The 22,075-nt window shown below is 44.8% G+C and overlaps 2 protein-coding genes across 2 annotated transcripts in view; one reads left to right on the forward strand and one right to left on the reverse strand.

Moving 5' to 3' along the window:
• The window catches only part of LOC118567221 (nuclear factor 7, brain-like), a 511,141-nt gene that overhangs the window by 72,581 nt on the left and 416,485 nt on the right, over positions 1-22,075 (reverse strand). The window lies entirely within an intron of this gene.
• On the forward strand, positions 6,215-21,066 carry ecm2 (extracellular matrix protein 2, female organ and adipocyte specific; the record flags this gene model as incomplete). The annotated part of the gene is given in 10 exon segments (XM_036151771.1): positions 6,215-6,349; positions 6,422-6,583; positions 13,420-14,157; positions 14,804-14,919; positions 16,168-16,303; positions 16,690-16,847; positions 18,092-18,231; positions 18,347-18,459; positions 18,750-18,963; positions 20,513-21,066. Coding segments are annotated over 10 exon segments (2,079 nt in total). The 3' UTR covers positions 20,682-21,066.

The raw sequence follows: 22,075 nt of genomic DNA on the forward strand, positions 1-22,075 counted from the left end.
TGTTTGGAAACCCGACTGGAACTACAGAGATGCTCACAAACACTGAGAGGAGATGCTGACTCGGATTTAAATTCTGAGTCCAGGCATGTCTGCAGGACCGATGAGGCTGACCCAGTAGGAAGGGAACGGTACCGTCGGCTCAGCAGACATAATAAAACTTTATTTTAATTAATCAATGTTTTACTAAAGTGTGATGTATTTCAACCATAATTGTGATTTAATTTAGACTTTTCTCAGCATTAACCACAAGCCACAAAAATGGCCGCTTAGATAAAGATGTTTGTTAACAAGGTTTATTTAAAAAAAGAAATGTAACTGTATTTATTAATCAGAATATTATTAATCAAGAGAATAGCTTTTTATTGAGTTTTACATCATTCTTTGTTGAACATAAAGGGGAACCAACCAACAAGTTTATGTATTAAACATTCTGACAAGAACTGCTGTGGAGAGATTCCTGAAAGTTTCAGGTAAAAACTCTGATTATATAAATTCTAAAACAAATAATAAACTAAATTATCTCACTGCTGCAGCTCTATTCTGTTCCACGTGGAGCAAACCCACTTTAAATATTTTAGCGACACCTAAAGGACGTTTCTGATCTGTTAATTGTTACGTAGCCAATAATTGCAGATCTCTGAGATTTGAAAATTGTTTTTTAAAATTGCGATTATATTTCAGATGCGATTAATAGTTCAGCCCTAGTTTAGGAGGAGGTTAACCGTAACACAGACGTCACGGTTTAGTACGTTTTCGGGTCGCGTCAGTCAGGAGAAAAAAGTAATGAGTTCACTTTAAAACTGACGTTTGTTTCATTAATGAAGGAGGAGAAGGTAAACCTGGTGAACCGAGGGACGGATGTTTCCTCCTCGCTCAGAGGACGTCCTGACCAGAGATGGAAACCACCTCAACTGACTCCTTTTGATGCGGAGAAGCAGTGGCTCTACTTTGAGCCCCCCAGATACCAGAGCCCCCCCCCCCCCCCCCCCCATCCTGCAGAGGAAGCCCATTTTAGCCGCTGGCATCGGGGATCTGGTTCCTGATCCAGACATCTTGACCACAGCTGAGTTGAACCTGGACGGACGGGTAAAACCAGAGCTTTTCTAGTTCATGGTCTGAAGGACCAACAGAACCACATCATCTGCCATAAGATCAGATCCTAAGATCGTAAGCCTTCTCCAGATCCATTAAACCCACGGAGACCATAGAAGCCCGCTTAAACACAAAGATCTGCTCCACCGTTCCAGAGTGAAAGCTCCTCCGCAGTGAGCTTCCCCAGCGAGGATGAGGATTGATTTCCCTCCATCAGCGTCTAGAAACTCAGACCTAACCTAAACCACACCTGCTGCTATGGAGCTCACCTTTAGGGACGAGATGTTTAACAATAATAAACCAGAGATGTTTGCCTTCAGCTCAGTGCTGATCAAGCCTTATGGCTGTTAACATAAAGTTCTGGTTCAGTCCACCTTCCTCTTCCTCCCCTGTAGCTGCAGGAGAGGAAGACCTCTGCGTTTTACTTTGGTGTCACGTTTTAAAGTCACCCTACAGAACGTCGCATTGAGCTCTTAGTTCCCCGATAAGTTCAGGTAGACGACAACGCTGGTTATACCGGACCGGTCCATCAGCACGGCTTTACGTCCCGAGGACGCGCAGCTCCTTCAACTTTTAAGTTTCTATCGTGGTGACGCCGTCTGCTTTGCTACGGTGGCCTGGAGGGCCAGAGGATGGTAACAGAAAAACCATAATGAATGTGTTGTGTGGATATGTGTGTGAGATTATGTGTAGAAATAAATGTGTTGTGACCAGGAGGCGTGATTGTAGGTGTGCTGAGAACAGCAGAAATTCTCAGCACCAAGAACCACAAACAGGTAGACCTGATCCAGGTAGACCTGATCCAGGTAGACCTGATCCAGGTAGACCTGACCCAGGTAGACCTGACCCAGGTAGACCTGACCCAGGTAGACCTGAGGAGCCCCAGGCTGCCAAGGCACCACCGGGGTCCCTCAGGCCCCTACGGCTATAATTATCATAAATACGGTTATTAACAATATTACCACCATCAGTATCTTTACACCGCAGTAAAATTGTCTTGAAATGAGGGTATTTTCCCTTGATTTGAGCAGGTAACTAAAATAAAATAAGAACAAATCATCTCCATCGTCCTATTTCAAGTGCAGGATGTCTAATTATCTTAGTTTAGGGGTAAAATGCTTATTCCCTTGGCAAATAGTCTTATTTAGCTCCTCAAATCACAGATAAATACACTAATTTCAAGAAAATTTTACTTACTTTTAGGTCCCTTTTTGCCCTGTATTATCACTAACATTATCTTACCCCTGCACCTTATCTACCTGTTTAACTTGTGTCTCTTAAATATATTTATACCTATTTATTATTGCAACCCCCATATTTTATTGTGCTGTATTTTGTATTGCATTTAAATACTCCTTGATGCTTTGATAACCTAACTTCCATCTATCCAGTACCGAGCCGACCGGGCTGTACTGGATACTTATATGAATACAGTGAATTCTTTCAGATTGTTGAAATTGTGATTTCAAGAATCTGTAAGAAGCATAAATATTTCATCTGAGCTTTGACCCAAAGCTGTTTTAGATTTTAGTTTGTCACTATTTTCTCATAAAATGAGAAAATATAAAATGTTTCAGGATATTTTCATGTTTTGCCACATACAGACATTACAGACATCGGTATTTTAAAACCAACATGTTGGCTGTTAACTGCTGGGACGCTCAGACCAGAACCTCACTGCCGGGTCTACCTGCAGGAGGAGCGTTTTTGTTCTAATAAAACATTCAGAACACGTATTAAATGTAAAATCAGCTGCTTCAACAGCCCAGATTCAGTCCGTTTCAGTGTCATCATCCAGCTGGTTCTGGCGCCGTGCTTTATGGTTCTATCATCCAGAACTCTGTGGTTCTGCTTTCATTTTGTTCTGGATGCTGAGTGACAACAACACGTGGAAATGTTTAGGACCCTGGTGAGACTTTTCTGGGTTTCTGCTGCGCTGATGAAGGAAGGAATAGCTTTAGATGTTGAAGTTGTTCTGGGTCGACCCGAGGAGAAACAGAACCAGAACTCTGGTTCACGTTTCTCCATCTGAGCCCGATCCTCCAGGAGCCGAGCCGCTGAATGCTTTCCATCCTCCTCCCTCCCTCCTGTGTTACTGATTTACTCCCCTTGTCTGCCTTTTATTCCTGCATTCCTATTGGTCAGAGCAGGGGGGGGGGGGTTCTGCAGGGGGACGGTTTGGCGTCTGCAGCCAAAAGTTCAGTAAACTTCATGTTCAGAACATGAATTTTAATGTTGAAGGACGATGAGAGCTGCAGGTTTTAACCAGGAGAATCTGTGCATGTTTAGACACGTCAGATTGTGATATAAGGAGATTTATTATTTATTCCTTTCTGGCTTTTTAAACATCCACATCTGGAGCTGCTGCAGAACTTTCTGGTGCTCTGCAGAAATCTGCAGATGTTTTTTTTTTTTTTTTTGTCCTGCTTACTGATCAGGAACCTTTTTGTGTTTTTGAGCATTAAACAGCTTCTGTTTTCATATTTAAACAGCGTTAAGTCTCCAGGTCATAAAACCCGCTCCTATACAAAGAAAATAGCTTCTGGGTTCTTGTAGAACCTGCAGAGGAAACAGGCTGTTGCTCCTAAAAATCATCTGAAAGGGGAAGAACCACAGATCTCCTGAGTCTCATTTATGGGAAAAATGTTTTTACTGTAAATGTTTGACCTGATCTCAGTAGCAGAGGAAATAAATGTTCAGCATTAAATACTAGAAGTTGGTGAAGATTCTCAGTCATCATGATCAGTCCAGGCTGGACTTCTGTTCTGAAGCTGGAGACGTTTCTCTTCCCATCCAGGAAGCTTTCTTTATTTATAAAGCTGGGAACTCCTCACTACGGCAGAAACGTCTTCAGCTTCAGAATAAAAGTCCAATTGTTTTATTTTTAACCTGTTTTGGATTTATAAGTTCCCAACAACCAGCCTGTATGGAGATTAAATCTGCTGATGGAACAACGATCAATGAAAGCAACGCTTCCAGGGATCCGTCTCCGATGGTTCAGATGCTTAAAACTTTAAACATCCGTTAACTTTGTTTAAAGACTTTCATCAGAAATGCAGTTAAAGGTCCAAACGGTTCCGCTGCAGGTGCTCTATGGGGCGGGATCTTCAGAGACCAGGTGGTTTAAATGTGGGCCGGATGGAGAACAACACTGAGACGGAATAATAAATGAAAGTATTTGCAGTTCTGCACAACATGGTGCTGGTTTGACGTTGTTGCTCAGTGTCGTGATGCATGGATGTGGTTCTGGTTCAGACGGAGAACGGACCTCAGCCGGCACATGTGCTTCTGAAAATGGCTTTAAAAAGGGGCGTGGCCTGTAAACGATGGCGTCCGTTTACAGCAGGTTAGATGTATGCACGCATCACGCTGGACTCAACAAATGTTACGTGATCTAAAACAAGTATATCAATTTTACCATTAAGATTTTTATTCAAATTCAGATAGCTGATGTTGAAACAACTAATATAATAATTTAAAATCTGATGACAAACCAGACTTTAAGTGTAGAATTAAACGGCTTCTGTTGTTTAGTCAAAGTTGTTATCTAATAACGTTATTACAACATGCGGGTGATTAATAAAGATAAAATGAATCCAACCAATAAACAGGGAGTTGGTTGCACTGACCTCTAGTGGTATAAATTACAACCTGCACCTGACCAAAGCGCTCCAAAGATGCAGACAGAGCCCTACATCATAAATCTGGATGGCAGATCGGAGACGATGCGCCAGGCGTCGTGTCTAAAGACTGACGTTAAAACCTGAAATGACAACAGTCATTTCAGGTTTTAACTTTTTGCTCTCTCTTTTCTCTTCATAGAAGGTACACCTGGTCTGGCGTTCTGTTAGCTGTGACATCATCAGGGGAGGCAGATCATCCTCTATTACCATCTAACATAGAAAGTACTCCTGGGTCAATGTGAGCTTCTGAGCTTTCTGTGTCTCTGCTCTGTCTTCTCTAACATAGAAAGTACTCCTGGGTCAATGTGAGCTTCTGAGCTTTCTGTGTCTCTACTCTGTCTTCTCTAACATAGAAAGTACTCCTGGGTCAATGTGAGCGTCTGTGCTTTCTGTGTCTCTGCTCTGTCTTCTCTAACATAGAAAGTACTCCTGGGTCAATGTGAGCTTCTGTGCTTTCTGTGTCTCTGCTCTGTCTTCTCTACCATAGAAGTACTCCTGGGTCAATGTGAGCTTCTGTGCTTTCTGTGTCCTGCTCTGTCTTCTCTAACATAGAAAGTACTCCTGGGTCAATGTGAGCTTCTGTGCTTTCTGTGTCTCTGCTCTGTCTTCTCTACCATAGAAAGTACTCCTGGGTCAATGTGAGCTTCTGTGCTTTCTGTGTCTCTGCTCTGTCTTCTCTACATAGAAAGTACTCCTGGGTCAATGTGAGCTTCTGTGCTTTCTGTGTCTCTGCTCTGTCTTCTCTAAGCCCCAGTGGGTGGAGGCAGATGAGCGTTCACACTGAGCCTGGTTCTGGTTCTGCTGGAGGTTCTCCTCCCTGTTAAAGGGGAGTTTTCCTCTCCACTGTCGCTTCATGCATGCTCAGTATGAGGGATTGCTGCAAAGCCATCAACAATGCAGACGACTGTCCACTGTGGCTCTACGCTCTTTCAGGAGGAGTGAATGCTGCTTGGAGAGACTTGATGCAACCTGCTGGGTTTCCTTTGAGAGGAAATGTTTGACCAATCTGTATAATCTGATTGAATTTGACTTTGTAAAGTGCCTTGAGATGACATGTTTCATGAATTGCCGCTATATAAATAAAACTTAACTGAATTAAAGCTGCGTTTGATGGTCTTCATCAGAGATCAAAGACCAACAGCTTTTCTATCTGGACCCAAATCAGAGGCTGGGCTCCTCCACAGACTCAGAGCCGGCTCATCCTGCAGAGTGAAGGCGTGTGTTAGCCTCAGAGCGCCCGGCTCTAATAATGACAGGACTGCCGCATCAGACCCGTCATTAAACGCGCTCCGGCAGGGAACCGGCCATTAGGCCGCGCAGCGCGGCTATATGAGGGCCGGCGGCGGCTCCGCTCAGCTTCTTCTGAGGCGCCGCTGCAGGTAGGAGCCTCCAGACGGCTTCTGGTCCGAGGCTGAAGGTTAATCTGTGGCGCTCTGCAGGGATGAGGCGCTGGCTGCCGTGGGCCGCTCTGTGGCTTCTGCTGGTCCTGGTGCTGCCCGACGTTCAGGCCGGGGGGGGACACCGGAACCAGGAGGCGGACCGACGCAGAGGGAAGAGAAGGCGGGACGGACAGGGTGAGACGCGTCTCGGTCCCGTAAAACCAGCGCTCAGAGGAAGGTGTGGACTGACCCCGCTGTGACCCGCAGGTTACATCCGGACCAGCGAGGGGCGCTCCAAGCCCCTCAAGATCCGGCTGGTTCCCGGTCCAAACGTAACGGAGAACCCGGCGGGGAACCAAGGAGATGCTGGAATCCTGACGTTCTACAGGGGCGGCCCGGAGCTGCAGTCCAGCTACAACGTCATCCCAGGTTAGTGGCTCTAAACCAAGACAGTCTGATCCAAACGGGACCAGAACCAATCAGAAACACGCTGAGCTCCACGTTCTGCCCGGCTGCTGCTGATGAAGCTGGTTCTTTAGTACGGTTCTGCAGAACCTCCTCAGCATTTACCAGGTCAGGTCAACAGAAACATGTTCCAGTCAGCCCTCAGGAAAGATTTCAGGCGCATAATTAGTCAAACTGCATAAATATGATAGAAACCTGGAGCTATTAAAACAGCAGAGTTGAAGCTAAGTGATGATTTCTGTGAGGAATGGACTCAAGAACTTTCCAGAACCTCCTTTAGCTGCAGGTGTTCTGGGTTCTGCTCCACCAGCTTCATATCTACAGACAGAACTTTTGCTCTCGTTTTTCTTGGCTAAACATCTCCAGCTCAGTCAGAGAGGCTGGAAAACACCCGTTTTACGTCTTGCCAGAGACTCTTAGCCAGATGTAGGTCTGGACTTTGACTAGGCCATTCTAAACAATGCCATAAAATCTCTGCCGTAGGTTCTGGCTGGTTCTCCTGGCAGTTAAACCTGCAGCCCAGCCTCGGGTCTCCTAACAGGTTTTTTTTCCAGGATTTATCTTCCAATCATCTCTGACCAGCTTCCTTGTCCCGCAGCATGATGCTGCCGCCACCGTGTTTCTCCCTGACCTGTCTGCTGGGTTCTTTGTCCTGTGAAGAACCTCTGAGGCCAGAACCAGAACATCTGGACTTAGACTAAGGCTTAATTACCCACAGCTAGACTCTGGTTACAGATTAGGCGCCTCATGAAAGTTTTTTCCACTGGAACTTATTTAAAGTATGAGAGTAAAGAGGAAAACAAGTCATTTTCCTTCCACTTTACAATTATGCTACAGCTTAAAAGTCTACATTAAAAACTGATGTTTGATTAGAACATAAAAGGATGTGATAGGGGTATGAATACTTTTGCACCCTACAGTAAATGGTAAAAATGGCAGCTTATTATTATAAAAGCACAGTTTGATTGCTTTAAGACCACTAAAAAGAGAAACAATCAGAACTTTAAACCACTGATTGGCCCTTTTCTGCCTGTTAAAATCATTAAAAGTAATTAAATCTGATTAAAAGACGCATGTTTCACTGAATCTGGTCCGCTGAGCTCAGAGACGACACAACAAGGCTTCCTGTTATTACGGATCAGTCATTTAACGACAAATCATCACATTTCTGAATAAACAGAGGAGGAATCCTGCTGTTAGAAGGTGGCAGAAATCTGCTGAAGTCATTTCTTCTGTGGTTGATGGAAATCTGGGTTTTACTGCCTTGGAGCAACTAAAGAGGGGAAAGAGGGGCAGATTTATAGCTTTATGAGCCCCTCATGAATTAAACAGTGTTTTAAAAACTTATAAAAGCTGATGAGGTTCCTTTAGGAACGGCCACTAAAGCGGTTTGCTTCTTATCGGCTAAAACAACAACAGTTATAAATCACAAGTTTGACATTTTAGTTTAACAACATGTGAAATAAATCATCTGTCTTCAAGATACGAGAGCAAAAAGATTCCAGTTTCACGCACAGGACCAGCAATTTCCTCTGATTTAACACTTTATTTCAATAAATGATTAAATAATAACCTGCTGCAGTTTTACAAAAACTAAAAAATGCACATATATCGCTCAAAGTTTATTTATATATAGATATCACTAAGTGAAACAATATATAGATTATCACACAGACTCGTGTTTTCAAGCTTTTTTTCTGTTAATTAGGATGATTTTCTGCTAATAAACCCCACTTTAATTTAAAATATTACATCTGACCAATAAATAATTATTTTAATACATAAATGTGGATTTGTAATGAGAAATATGGTTAATAGCAAAGGTTATTTTCAAAAAGGTGAATCTAATCTAAAAAAATGAGCCTCATCAGAGCCATATTTTTATTGCATTTGACTGTAAATATAAATATGATCCGATCAGCCAACACCAGAGACCCTCAGGTTCTGTTTATGGTTCCGTTTATGGTTCTGCTAAAAGTGAACATCAGATTTTACAGACCAGGAAACGCTGTCAGTCCAGGCTGAGTTAAAATAAAAGGAGTCCCACAGGGTTCTGTTCTCAGACCTCCTCTGTTCAGTATATCCAGATTAATTACTTTTTTTTCTGACGCCACAACAACCGTAATCTAAAAATTAATGGTTTGATCCCAAAAGAAGCCACTAACCTCAACCTTTTCTGTGTTGAAATAAAAAAAGCTCTTTACACGTTAATTACTTTTAGATATTACGTTCTTCATAAGGGGATCAAAACAGTAACAACTTCTTTTTTATACTTTGCCAGAAAAACAGAGTGAAGCATAAATAACTTTTAGTTTATGTTGAGAAGAAAAATGGTAAAACTAAATGGAAAAGCCAGGAAGTGTTTCCTACTAATAAATTATTAGACACCATGTCTGAAGACATTAAACTGAGCAGCAGGGAAGGATTGTCCCTGAGGACAGTCAGAGGTTAGTTATTTAAATAAATCCCTGCCATTAAGGCGTTGATAACGAGTCTTTGTGACAGAGAAACGATATTTTAAAGAGAAAAGAAAAGCTCTAAAGTATGTGTGCCCCAGCAGAGATGACAGGGGACAGTGGTCCTGCCCGTATTAAAAAGGACAGATAGTGGAGGGGCCGTATTTAAGAGAAACTACCTGAGCCTCTCTAAGTACCTGTGCGCCTGCAGAGCCAGCTAACAGCGTGCCATTAGAACGGCCAGATGACAGACAGGATGCAGTCCACACGGAGCCGCAGAGCCTCTTCCTGCTGCATCACTGTGTTTTACAGTCTTTGCTCCTGACTCACCGCCCGCCGCAGCTGATCCCAGAGGGAGGAGGACAAACGCCACAAATCACTGCTTTGTCTGCTGCTTATGTTCAAGTACAGGCCAGACAAGCAGCCAGACACACAGTTAGAGTAACAGGACATAATTGTTGATTGTTATTTCATCTTTTACCTTTTTGTTCTGTCATTTTTCTCTTCATAGAAGGTACACCTGGTCTGGGGTTCTGTTAGCTGTGACATCATCAGGGGAGGCAGATCATCCTCTATTACCTTCTAACATAGAAAGTACTCCTGGGTCAATGTGTGCTTCTGTGCTTTCTGTGTCTCTGCTCTGTCTTCTCTAACATAGAAAGTACTCCTGGGTCAATGTGAGCTTCTGTGCTTTCTGTGTCTCTGCTCTGTCTTCTCTAACATAGAAAGTACTCCTGGGTCAATGTGAGCTTCTGAGCTTTCTGTGTCTCTGCTCTGTCTTCTCTAAGCCCCAGTGGGTGGAGGCAGATGAGCGTTCACACTGAGCCTGGTTCTGGTTCTGCTGGAGGTTCTCCTCCCTGTTAAAGGGGAGTTTTCCTCTCCACTGTCGCTTCATGCATGCTCAGTATGAGGGATTGCTGCAAAGCCATCAACAATGCAGACGACTGTCCACTGTGGCTCTACGCTCTTTCAGGAGGAGTGAATGCTGCTTGGAGAGACTTGATGCAACCTGCTGGGTTTCCTTAGAGAGGAAACTTTCTCACCAACCTGGAGGATCTGATGGAAGCTGACTTTGGAAAGAGACTTGGGATGATGTGAATTTAATTGAAGATATAGAAATAAAATAAGATTGAATTGAATAATGCTGGTACTGAAAAGAGCATCAGGACAAAGCTGCTCAAGTTCCTGCTCAACTCTTCGTGTAAAACCTAACTTCATCTCTTCATCTCTCTCAGCCCTTCTTCCTAAACCACTAATGCATAAAAAACACGTCCACCCACATTAAACTAGAAGCAGGGTTAGTGAATCTGTCCTATTCACAGAACCAAAGACAGCGTCCTTCTCTGCTGATGCCTTTAAATGAGAAATCCTGCATCTGTGTAGGAAAATCAGTCATATCTAGTTATTTATGTTAATTAATAAGCAGATTGTTCAAAACCAGCCTGTTAGAGTAAAATTATTAGTGTGTAAATCTGAACCTTAGTGGATCAGAACCTAAAGTTTTCTTACCAGATAGTAAAACTGTGGCCTGTCAGATTAATCTAATTTATTATCTGCTTGTTACAAACTGCTGGTTCAATTTTTTACACCTTTAATTTTTTACTGTCTGATGCCAGAACTTGAAGCCCAGTCCGGTCCATGAGCTTCTACTCAACCTCTGACTTTAACTGGTTTATAATAATCTGACCCGCTGCAGGTATATTTGTCTTTGATTGACTAGGTAAATAATATTATCTGCTGATGGAATAAAATATTTGTACATAAAATAGGAACAATTAATCTCCATCAGCTTATTTCAAGTGTGGTTTATCTAATTATCTTATTTTAGGGTTAAAAATACTCCTTCCATTGGCAGATAAGTTTATTTACCTGCTCTAATGAAAGACAAATACACTCATTTAAGAAAAAAAAGTACTTTTGGTTCCCTTTTTGCAGTGTGTGCTCACAGCTGCTCTGTTTAATTGACTTATTTAGTGAGAAAAACAGCGGCTGCACCAGTGATGTGGAGACAGCTTCATGCAGAAGTGAAAAAGACGTTTTAATGATATTATAGTTTCACATTTAAAGAATCAGAAAGTTCAGCTTGACTCCAAAAGCTCAGGAAGACCGTTGTTTATTCAGATAAAGTCCTCGGAGAATGTCTGAAACTGTGATCAGATCCAGGATAATTACATATACTAACCCTAACCCTGAAATAAGATGATGGAGATGAGTTGTTCCTATTTTATGTACAAATATCTTATTCCATTAGCAGATAAGATTATTTAGCTGCTCAAATTAAAGACATATACACTAATTTCAAGAACATTTGACTTAGTTTTAGTTCCCTTTTTGCAGTGAAGTGACATAATTAGTCCATGTGGGTCCACACCGTATGTTAATGTGACTCTGATGGTTCTGATGGTTCTGACTCGGTGCGGTTCTGCTGGGAGCTGAACGGGTTCTGCTGTCTCTGTCGCTCCAGGTAAGCAGAGCCGGTGTGAGTACGGCGGGCTGACCATGTTCGACCTGGCCGTCTGGTCGCCGTCGCCCTGCGTGACGTGTCTGTGCAGCGAAGGGCGGGTGGTGTGTGATGAGACCAGCTGTCCCAGAATGCACTGCTCGGCCCCCGCCACCCCCGCAGGGCAGTGCTGCCCCGTCTGCATGGAGCCAGGTAGAGAGGCAACATGTGAGAGCGCCATGGTGCGGCATGCTGGGGGGGGGGGGGGGGTGTCAGATCCTCCGTCTCTGAGGCCTCAGCATGCTGCTGCCTGCTCCCATCATGGCTTTAAAATGTCTGCAGCGCATTTTGGACACATGTTGTGAATGTTTTTAACATGTTTGTCCTTAGATACGTGTTGGGGTTTCGTGTCAAAGAGGTCGGACATAAAGCTGACTCAGTGGCAGGAGGAAACATCACTGCACTGAATTCTGGGTTTTTATTCATGGTTTCCTGAACTTCCTGTTTAATCTCTTTAAAATGCTGAGATCGGCAGTTCTGCAGGCTTCCTGAAGGTCGTTAAGGTTTTCTGATACATTTTCACTCCATATGCCTGGTTTGCCCTCAAAGGACTGAGACCAGAACAATGTCAGGTCTCTGAGAAGATCTCCATGAAGCGAACAGAACCTGAACGTCTTTAGACCGTTTGGACTTTGGTGTTCCACCTTTTTTATTTCAACCTTCCAGAATCCAGTGGATCTTTTTAAACCTTCTGGATTATAATCATCCTGAACTGCTCAGCCTTTACTCTGATCTGTAGGATCCACTGATCCTGGACCAGAACTCTGCTCAGACTGGGTTTTTGCTTTCCTGGAAATCTGTGAAACCATCTGCCTGATTCTGAGTCTAGAATTCGCCTAATTAACGCCAGAGAATCCTTAAATAACTGCAGATTAAGGTGCAATTTATTCGCCTTGGACACTTTATTCCCCAAAATATTACTTTTAGGGTGTCGTAGTTTGCGTATAACCCCGACCCGGTTCAGCTGTCCTATTAGCAACCGGCCATGCTTTCTTAATCCTGTAGAACCAGCCAGGTACTGAAAGCTGAACAAACAAGATTAAATCCAAACGATCTAATCTCCAGCCTGCAGATGATCCTGACCAGAGGACGGTCCAGACTAAATTTAAAGTGAGGTCCAAGAAGTAGTGAGATTTATTATTCATGTTGTGTCCAAGCAGTAAAACATGAAACGGTAAAATTAAAGTAGGATTTGGCAAAAGATGGAAAAAAAATCTGCATTTGTTCAAGATTATCAGGAAAAAAAAATAATCTGGAAAATCAAACATTTTTCCAAACAAGTTTTTGGGTTTTCAAAACTTATCCAGACCCGGAAAACGGTCCAATAAAATTCCCGAAGTTTCCGGCCTCCAGAGGAACTTAAGTTAAGACGTTAATTATCAATAAACGATTAATTGAGAGAAAGACGCTTCTCCACCCGGACGTCTCAGCGTGGGTTTGACAGGAAGCTCCTCCCGCCTGAAGGTCCAACAGGTCAGAGTTACCTGAAGGGTTCTGAGGTGAAAGCGGGCGGAACAGCGCCGCCTTCAGGAAGCCTGCAGCGCTGCACCTTGGAGACGCGTCAGAGTTTCAGACCTAACAGCTTGGAGGCTTTGGACCGGTCCACAGCAGAACTCCGACCCGCCGGTCCAGAACCGCCGTCAGAACTAACCCGTCTGTGTCCATCTGTCCTCCCCACACCTTCACCACCTCCGTAGTTACCCCCTCCTCTTCTCTCCTCTTCCTCTCCCCCTTTCATCTTTCTTTCCCTCCTTTCCTGCTTCCTGATTGGCTGCCCGGCGGCACGGTGGCCCCGCCCCCCCCAGGCTTGGAGCTCAGCCCTGAACTTTCTGGTGACTCCCCAGTTCCCAGTGACCCCGAGGAGCCCGTGGCCCCGCTGACCCAGGAGGAGATCCAGAGGATCCTGTGGCGGGAGGAAGAGGAGCACCGAGAGGAGGAGGAGCGTCTGAGGAAGAAGGATGAGGCCCGGAAGAAGAGGAGGAGGGAGAGGAAGGAGCGGGAGGAGATGCAAAGGAAGATGGTGGAGGAGAGGAGGAGGGAGGAAGAGGAGGCTCTGAGGCTGCAGCTGATGAAGGAGGAGGAGGAGTGGAGGAGGCAGATAGAGGAGGCGGAGGAGAAGAGGCGCCAGGAGGAGGAGAGGGGCAGAGAGGAAGAGGAGAAAAGGAGAGAGGAGGAGGAGAAAAGGAGAGAGGAGGAGGAGGAGAGAAGGAGAGAGGAGGAGGAAATATGGAGAGAGGAAGAGGAGAGAAGGAGAGAGGAGGAAGAGCTACAGAGGGAGGCGAAGGAGGAGGTGGAGGTGTGGCTGAGAGGAGATGTGTTCCAGATGCCCTCAGAAGAAGAAGAAGAAGAAGAAGAAGAGCGCCTCCCATCTCCGGTCCCGACGCCTCCTGCTGCGACAGATGAGCTGAAGGAGGAGGAAGCAGGAGAGGTGGAGGAGGAAGAGGAGGAGGAGGAGGTGGGGAGCAGAGGAAGCCTTCCTCCAGGCTGTGACATCTCTGACGTTACCCTGACCTGCGAGAACGCCCGACTGACCCACTTCCCTCCGCTGAGCGTCCCGGAGCTCAAGTCCCTGAGCCTGGAGGGTGAGTCGCAGAGACACGGGGGACACACGGGGGACAACCAGGGGAGACACATGGGGGGGGGGGGAGACACGGGGGACAACTGGGGGACACAGGGTTGTCTTTCAGTACGTATTCATTCACGGTCCGTTTGCTCTATGAGCGCAGAGCTGAAAGCACGACCCGGTAGTTTGTCCTGGCTGATGCAGAGACATCCTCCAGTCCGACCGTAGAGGACAAGTCACAGGAGGAGACAAACTCCATTTCCCAGAATTCCTCCATTTTTATCAGACGTAGCTTTAGTTGCTGGTTGTTGGAGAAGTTGCAGGTGAGGAGACATTCACAACCCAGCAGAGATTATTCTGGCAGGTAGACCTAAAACCATCCTGACCTTCATTTTACTCAACATGGGGACCACAACACACACACACACACACACACACACACACACACACACACACACATACACACACACACAAAGCTCTATTTCCTGCTGAACAGGAAGTAAAGCTGTCATTTAGTGAACCCCTGAAGAACAAACTGGATGGAAGACGCCCAGTAAATTCTGATCGGGGCCAAAGAGATTAAAGAGGCTTTAAACTACAAGACGTATTACAATCAGAAACGCCTTCATAGTCTTTGTGAGGACTAAAACTACCCTAACCTGCAGGAAACAACATCAGCAGCATCCCAGCAGATGCCTTCAACGGCATTCCCAACCTGGAATGGATCAACCTGAAGAAGAACAAGCTCACCTCTGCTGGAATTGATGCCAAAGCTTTCACGGTAAGCCCAGACCCTCATGGTGCCTTTCTGTCTGAACACCAGCTGTCTGGAGGTCCAGGGACCAGACACGTTGGACTGTGATGAACTAAAACACGTTGGGCCTAATAAATTAATATCTGCAGGACATAATGAGGACCCAAGATGCTCTGACAACTAGACAGTGTCCTTAAAATTAGTGATTCATGATGATATCGGCATCAACATCGGACCCTCATGGTTACAATGCACTCAGAAATCTGTTAAAATGTGTAAATTTGACTTAAGTTAGCAACAAAGTCGCTTCACTCAGTGGATATTAGGAGCATTACGGTACACTGCGTCACTACCTGAGGACCCCTGAGCTGTCTACCAGACTGCCTGACTGTAATGTCTAAACTAGAAGTGCATTCATGTAAGGCAGCCTGAAGTACGCACTAGCAACAATAAACCCAGTAAGTTAATTAAATATAAAGTTTATTTTGGCCTTATGTTAGAAACAGGGCAGTGTAGTCCAGCTTCTCTGTCCTCCTCACAGAGACGATAGAGCTGTGGACATGGAGGGGCGCACTGCAAGAAGGGAACTAAAAGTAAGTAAATAAAACAGTCAAATTTTCTTGAAATTTGTGTATTTTTCCTTGATTTGAGCAGCTAACTAATTTGCCAGTGGAATGATGTATTTACCCCTAATATAAGATAATTAGATATACTGCACTTGAAATAAGATGATGGACATGAATTGTTCTTAATTTAAGTGCAAAAATCTTATTAGCATATAGTCTTATTTTACCCGCTCAAATCGAGGACATATACTTATTTCACTTACTTTTTAAGTGTAAAGAAAATTTCACTTACTTTTAGTTCCGTTTTTGCAGTGTTGATATTACACACTTGAGAATATTATTTAATGTGCTTCATAATCCGGTGCAGCTTGTGGTCCGAAAAATACGATAGAATAGTTTTCAGTCGGTACAAAGTTTTACTAAATTTATACATCACAGAAACGTAAATGTTTGTATATATATATATATATATATACAAAGAAACGTAAATGTTTGTATATATATATATATATATATATATATATATATATATATATATATATATATATATATATATATATATACACACACACACACACACACATTGGTAAATATCGGTTATTGGACATATCAGCAATATTAATGTCGGAAATCGATATCGGCCCAGATTTTCATATCGGTGCATCGCTACTTAAAATGGTTCCCAGTCTGAGCAGTCTGTGGGTTCCAGGGCCTGAAGATGCTGAGGCGTCTCTACCTGGACGAGAATCTTCTAGACATGGTTCCTCCTGACCTCCCCTCCACCCTGCATGAGCTGAAGATCAACGAGAACAACCTGAGAGGAATAGATGAGAACAGCTTCCAAGGTACAGAGACACCGACAGGCAACTCCAGCAACCAGCCTGATCGACAACAAATCATGAGTTTATGGGACCTTTGCTGTTAGATCTGGACCCTGCACTGAAACCACTGCTAATGATCAACTATCCCATCATATCAGTCGGTTTAACACTAATCACTTAAATTCAAATTGGTCTTGGGTTGTGATGAAGTCTCCTGGTCTCAGATTGACTCATTGACTCCTCAGAGTTTAGATATTTGGATCTAATACCGACAGCCTGGTACTCTATCCCTGTGTTGGTCTAATTCTTATTCTTTAGTAATTTACAGGTTCTCCGGTGTGCTAAACCAGACTCGTCCAGCTCTCCTGTGGCTTTATGAAAGCTCAGAACAGTTTTCTCTCCTGTTTCAGGTCTGGGCAGCCTGGTGATTCTGGAGCTGGAGGGGAACCTGCTGAGCGAAGGGAACGTCAACCCGCGGGCCTTCGCTCCTCTGATCCAGCTCTCCTACCTCAGGCTGGGAAGAAACTTTTTCCGGACTGTCCCGCAGGGTCTTCCCAAGTCGCTGCTGGTATGAAGTCTAAAGTCTGGTTCAGGGTCCGATAATCACAGTTCAGAACCTGAACCTCGGCAGGGCGGACTGAAACCGGAGCATCTCAGTGATAGCTCCATGAAACAGGAGACGGATAGAGCAATAGTCTTCCTCTGCAGTGACGAAGGTGTTTCTCTGGTCTCTAGTGGTGAAGAGGAGCTAGGCTGAGAGATGAAGGTCTGGATTTACTGCTTCATCTATGTTTCATCCAGTTTTGTTTGAGAATTGTGAGAATAAAGGCAGAATATTGAAATTACGAGAATAAATAAGGAACTTTTACAAAAAAGTGTAAGAAATATTAAATCTTTTTAGCACATCAGCATCAAATCATCTCCCGACCCCCACATTGGGAACCCAGAGAGGATTCAGCTGAGGATGTTACTTTTGTGGCAGACCCAGGTTCTGACCGGGTCAGAACCAGAGTCCATGTATCTCTATTAGATGGCTGGACGGACTGAATGTTTTTCTAACTTGGAAAATGTGAGTTTATTTGTTTATTTGATGCTCCTAAAGGTTGAACACTGATTTAAGACGAGTCCCTCCATCAGAGACGATTCGCATTTCAAGAAACCTCCAGAAGAAGTTCTGGTCATTGCTGGGGATTCATGAAGAAACATTTAATTAAGTGTAGTTTAGCCTTTTTACACCTAATTAGAGACACATTACAGAAGATAAAACAGGTTCCAGTGTTTATGACCTTTAACATCCAGAACTGGTTGTTTAGAGACTAAAATCCTTGCAAAAGTAAATCTTCTGTTTAGTAAAAGATTCAGAAATCTCATGAATCCGACAAATATATTATAACAAAACTACAAATAACGTCACATCATTATTCAAGTTGACAAAAACAGGAGATAAAGCGTTTCTAACCAGCAGGGAAATAAAACTGATGAAGTTTTCCGAGGTTCGTTCCGCTGCTTCATGCTCTGTGAAGCCAGGAAGGTTCTCCTCGTCTGAGATGTTGAACCTCCCACATGCGGGAAACCGACCTAACCGACTAATTACAGCCTGGGTTGACCACAGAGTACCAGCAGGGTGGCTCAGCGAGGCTCAACACACCTTCTGTAAATACAGAACCACACTTCAGATGGCATGGATCTGAGCCGGGTCCAACAACACCGGATGATTAGCTCTTTAACCGAGTCACGCATTAAAAGCTCTGAGATGGTTTTCCAGCAATGTGGTGATTAAAGAGCGGCGGACGTTTCTTCCTCCTCCTTCAGGAGCTGTATCTGGAGAGCAACCTGATTGAGGAGATCTCAGAGACGGTGTTCAATCAGACCACCAACCTCAACGTGGTTTCTCTGAGACACAACAGGCTGGACGAGACCAAGATCGCCCCCATGGCCTGGTTCAACCACAGGTCGGACCCAAACAGAACCACCGTCGTCTGCCGGGACCCTCCGGGGTCCAATAATCAGTCATTAAGCTTTGATTGGGACGTTAAAGCAGAACCTCTCTTCTTTCATCTTCTGCAGGAACTTGGAGTCCATCGACTTGTCGCATAATGAACTTTACCTGGTTCCATCCTACCTGCCCAAGTCTTTGGTCCACTTGGTGCTGGCGGGAAACAACATAGAGAGGATACCTGGTAGGTCAAAGGAAAGCAATAAAATAATCTGAGTGATCTGTCTAGATGCTCGAGGACCAGTTTTGGTAAGCACTGCTGTACTGGACCATCAGAAACCCAGAAGATGGGATTTATTTGTCTGACAAGTCGCAGCAGAACCAAAATATGCAAGAAAAATGAAGAATTAAGGAGAACTTTAGCCAAATCTGGGACCGGTGGGAGAACAGAGGGTAGTAGCAGGACAATCATTGATGTACTAAACAAAGAACCTTATAGATCTAAGCAGAACGTTCCTTCTTGTTCCTCCACAGGTTACATCTTCGCCCACATGGATCCTGGTCTGGAATACCTCTACCTGTCCTTCAACAAGCTGGATGGAGAGGGAATCGAACCCGAGTCCTTCTTCGGCGTCTACCACTCCATGACGGAGATGTGCCTGGACCACAACCAGCTGATCCACGTGCCGCTCGGAATCAGCGAGATGACCAACCTGCACTTCCTCCGACTGGACAACAACCGCATCAGGTACAGAACCCGCAGCCTTTAGACCCAATGGGTACCGACTCTGAACCAGAGACCAGCGGTGAACGCAGCAGAGCCCGACTGAGACGCCGTTAAAGCCGGGCGTACGCTTTACGATATTATCAATCGTTGCACTCAGCTTCAGCTCAAACTGTACGATTAAACCTCAGGGTTTATAAGTTCACAGATCTCCATCTCTAACTACTCACACTGTACGTCTAAAAACCACACGTTGGACTCAGTGCCGACGTGGTTTTTACATTGGAAAAAAGTTGCTAGAGATGGCGCTTGTCGGACTCGTCTATCCGGGAGCCAAAACGTAAACAGTAGAAGAAGAAAAAGACGGAAGTGTCGATGTAAAATAGGAGGCTAACTAGAACCAAACACTGCTTTGGTAATTCTACGAGTCGCTCCTCCGTAGTTTGACTCCATGTCACACGTATCGCCGCCATGATTCTCTCTGCTCCTATGTTTTAGCCTTGTCTGCACATGCTCAGTGTGGAGGTTGGGGGAAATCGTCTCGTAGTTCTGCTTCACCAGCAGGAGGCGCTCAGCATCACCTCAGGAGGGCTGACTGGATGTCAGACATGTTTGATTTTCATCCGACCGTCTGATTCCTGATGGGAAAGAGGTGGTGAGAGGCTGATCGCCCCTTTTTACCCCCTGGATGCTAAATGACGCACCATGCAGCTGAAACTCAGCCCGATCCAAAGAATTGTCACAGGACTGAAGAATCGACCCAAAAAGTACCGTGTACGCCCGGCTTAAGCCACAAGTCCACTGGATGGAGGGTTGCCTTTGCAACCAGAAACAAAAGTCCGGTTTCCACCTGAGCGTCTCTGCTCGGCGCCCAGAGCAGCAAAGTCACACCAGGTTCTGTTACAGGGTCCATGTGACTGGACCGCCCCCCCCCGCCCCCCGAGCGACACACTGAGATGTGTTTCTGTGAGGAAGGAGTCCTGGATGGGTCCTCATAATACGACGTAATGTTGCACCGACAGGGAGAGACGCTCTGATACATGGAAAGTAAAACTAATGATCTGTGAAAGCAAGTTTGCTCTTTAAAGGTCACAGAAATAAAATATATACAGAAAAGCATCAAAAGAACTAGAGATTTATGTATGGAAACAAATGGATTTAGCGTTTTTCCACCATTAGGTGCTTTGATAATTGAGGTTTTTCTCCGGAGCTACGTCTGCCATGATTTATTAATAATGCTACGGTTCAACGCCACCCTATGTTTTGTACATCTGAGCCGATTAAGTTTCTCAAAGCTCAGAAACACCTCCAGAGAGATTCCTGAATTATAGTTAAAAAAAACATTAAAGACAGATTAAATGTGAATGAAGGGAAGAAGTGAAAAGGAAAGACGTTTAAACCGTTTCCTTGTGGGAAATAAAATCAGTGCAATAAAACCAGCCTGCAGACAGAGCGGCAGAGTAAAGCAGGGGGGAGGCGGTAAAAGAAATCCTGGAGATTAAACTGTCACGGAAGGTGAAATAGTTTTTGTATTAAGGTGTGTTTAACGGGATGTTTGTGCTGAAACTTCCAGGAGCATCTCTGAAGACAGCATCTGTGACCCGGAGCAGCAGGAGGAAGCGACTCTGGTGGCCCTGAGGATGGAGAACAACTACATCGACCCCGACAAGGTGTCGCCTTCCGCCTTCTCCTGTGTCCGCTCGGCCTCCAGCGTGGTCCTGAAACCTCAGAAAACCGCCTGAGGATCCACAGAACCACGGACTAACAGACATTTCTTTAAGCGTTTTGGTTTGGAGTCGGTCCGAATAGGAAAGAACGGCCCGTCAGAACCTCCTTCTGATGTTCAGGAACAACAGGACTAGATGTGATTTACCTTGTGGGACAAAGAGCTTCCCCGACCTGCCTGGGCTTCATCTGTACCAGCGTGACGTGTTGGGTTTGGTAAATGGTTCTGCTGGGTCACACGGACCACCTTTGGCTGTTAAGTCGATGACTGAACTCCTCCAGGCTTCAGAAACCAAACACATCTGTGTCCTTTGGTAACATGTACGACTCTGTAAAGTGGAAAGAACTCCTTCCCCGGAGGCTGTAAAATACTAATAAAGAAATGGAAAGAATTTCTCTGCAGCGGCACCAGAACACATTATTTTCTAACAACCTCAGCAGCTCCACGCTCTGAGCTCTTTCTTCCACAGACGCTAAAAGGTGAGGAGGGCGGCGCCTGAGTCACAGATGTAAATCAGGCCAAAACATGCTCAGCGGGAGAGTTAAGGGCTTCAGCAGACGAGGAAACAGTAGCTGTCAGGACATGTCCGCCTTCCCTCAGTGAATAAAACAGATGGGATCCGGTGGGATTAGCAAGGGATTTATTATTTACATGCAGTCACGGGAAAAGGAACGTCTTCATCGACTGTAAAAGCAGAGAAAAAAAGTTTCTTTGTTTGCTCCTTGGGAACATACAGGGGCGTTAGCACAATGTCAGGGTGGAAAGACCTCAGCAATGAACTTAGAGCAGCAACTGCTGCTGTCCATCAACCTGGGATGGGTTATCAGGTCCAGACCAGCTGAGGTCCATCATCCTGAGAGGAGAACATCTCAGCAGCTTCCAGGATGGACATCCAGCAGGTTCAGCCCAATGTTAGAGCGGGAAGCTCAGGGAAATGAGCAGAAACCAGGAGCTCCACCTCAGACTCTGTAGGCCTCAGTCAGCAGGTTAGAGGTTCAATAAACATTTCCCTTTATATTCCCAGTGGGAAAATGTGTCTCTCCGTTTAACCCTCCCTTCAGGGAGCGGTTCTGCAACATGATTGGTGCACGGGGAGCAATCTGGGGTCAAGGGTCACGCTCAGGGTGGCCGTCTGTGAGGATCAAACCGAGTTCCTGTGGCCTTCTAAGAATGCAAGCGTACTGCTCTAACCTCCACCCCATAATATGTCCATTAATTAATTAAACATTTATACATTAAAATGCTTTCTGAAACATCCATCTGCTGTAAGATTGACATTTTCTAGGAAATAAAGGCTTGACATATTTCATGCTTGTTAAATGTATGAGTTTCACTTGAGGGGAGGAAAAAAAAAAAATCAGGATTCGCGATAGTTTTCTCAGATTTCAGGCTGTAAAGCACGGTCATGGA

The sequence above is a fragment of the Fundulus heteroclitus genome, chromosome 20 (assembly GCF_011125445.2).
Source record: "Fundulus heteroclitus isolate FHET01 chromosome 20, MU-UCD_Fhet_4.1, whole genome shotgun sequence".
NCBI classification, from domain to species: domain Eukaryota; kingdom Metazoa; phylum Chordata; class Actinopteri; order Cyprinodontiformes; family Fundulidae; genus Fundulus; species Fundulus heteroclitus.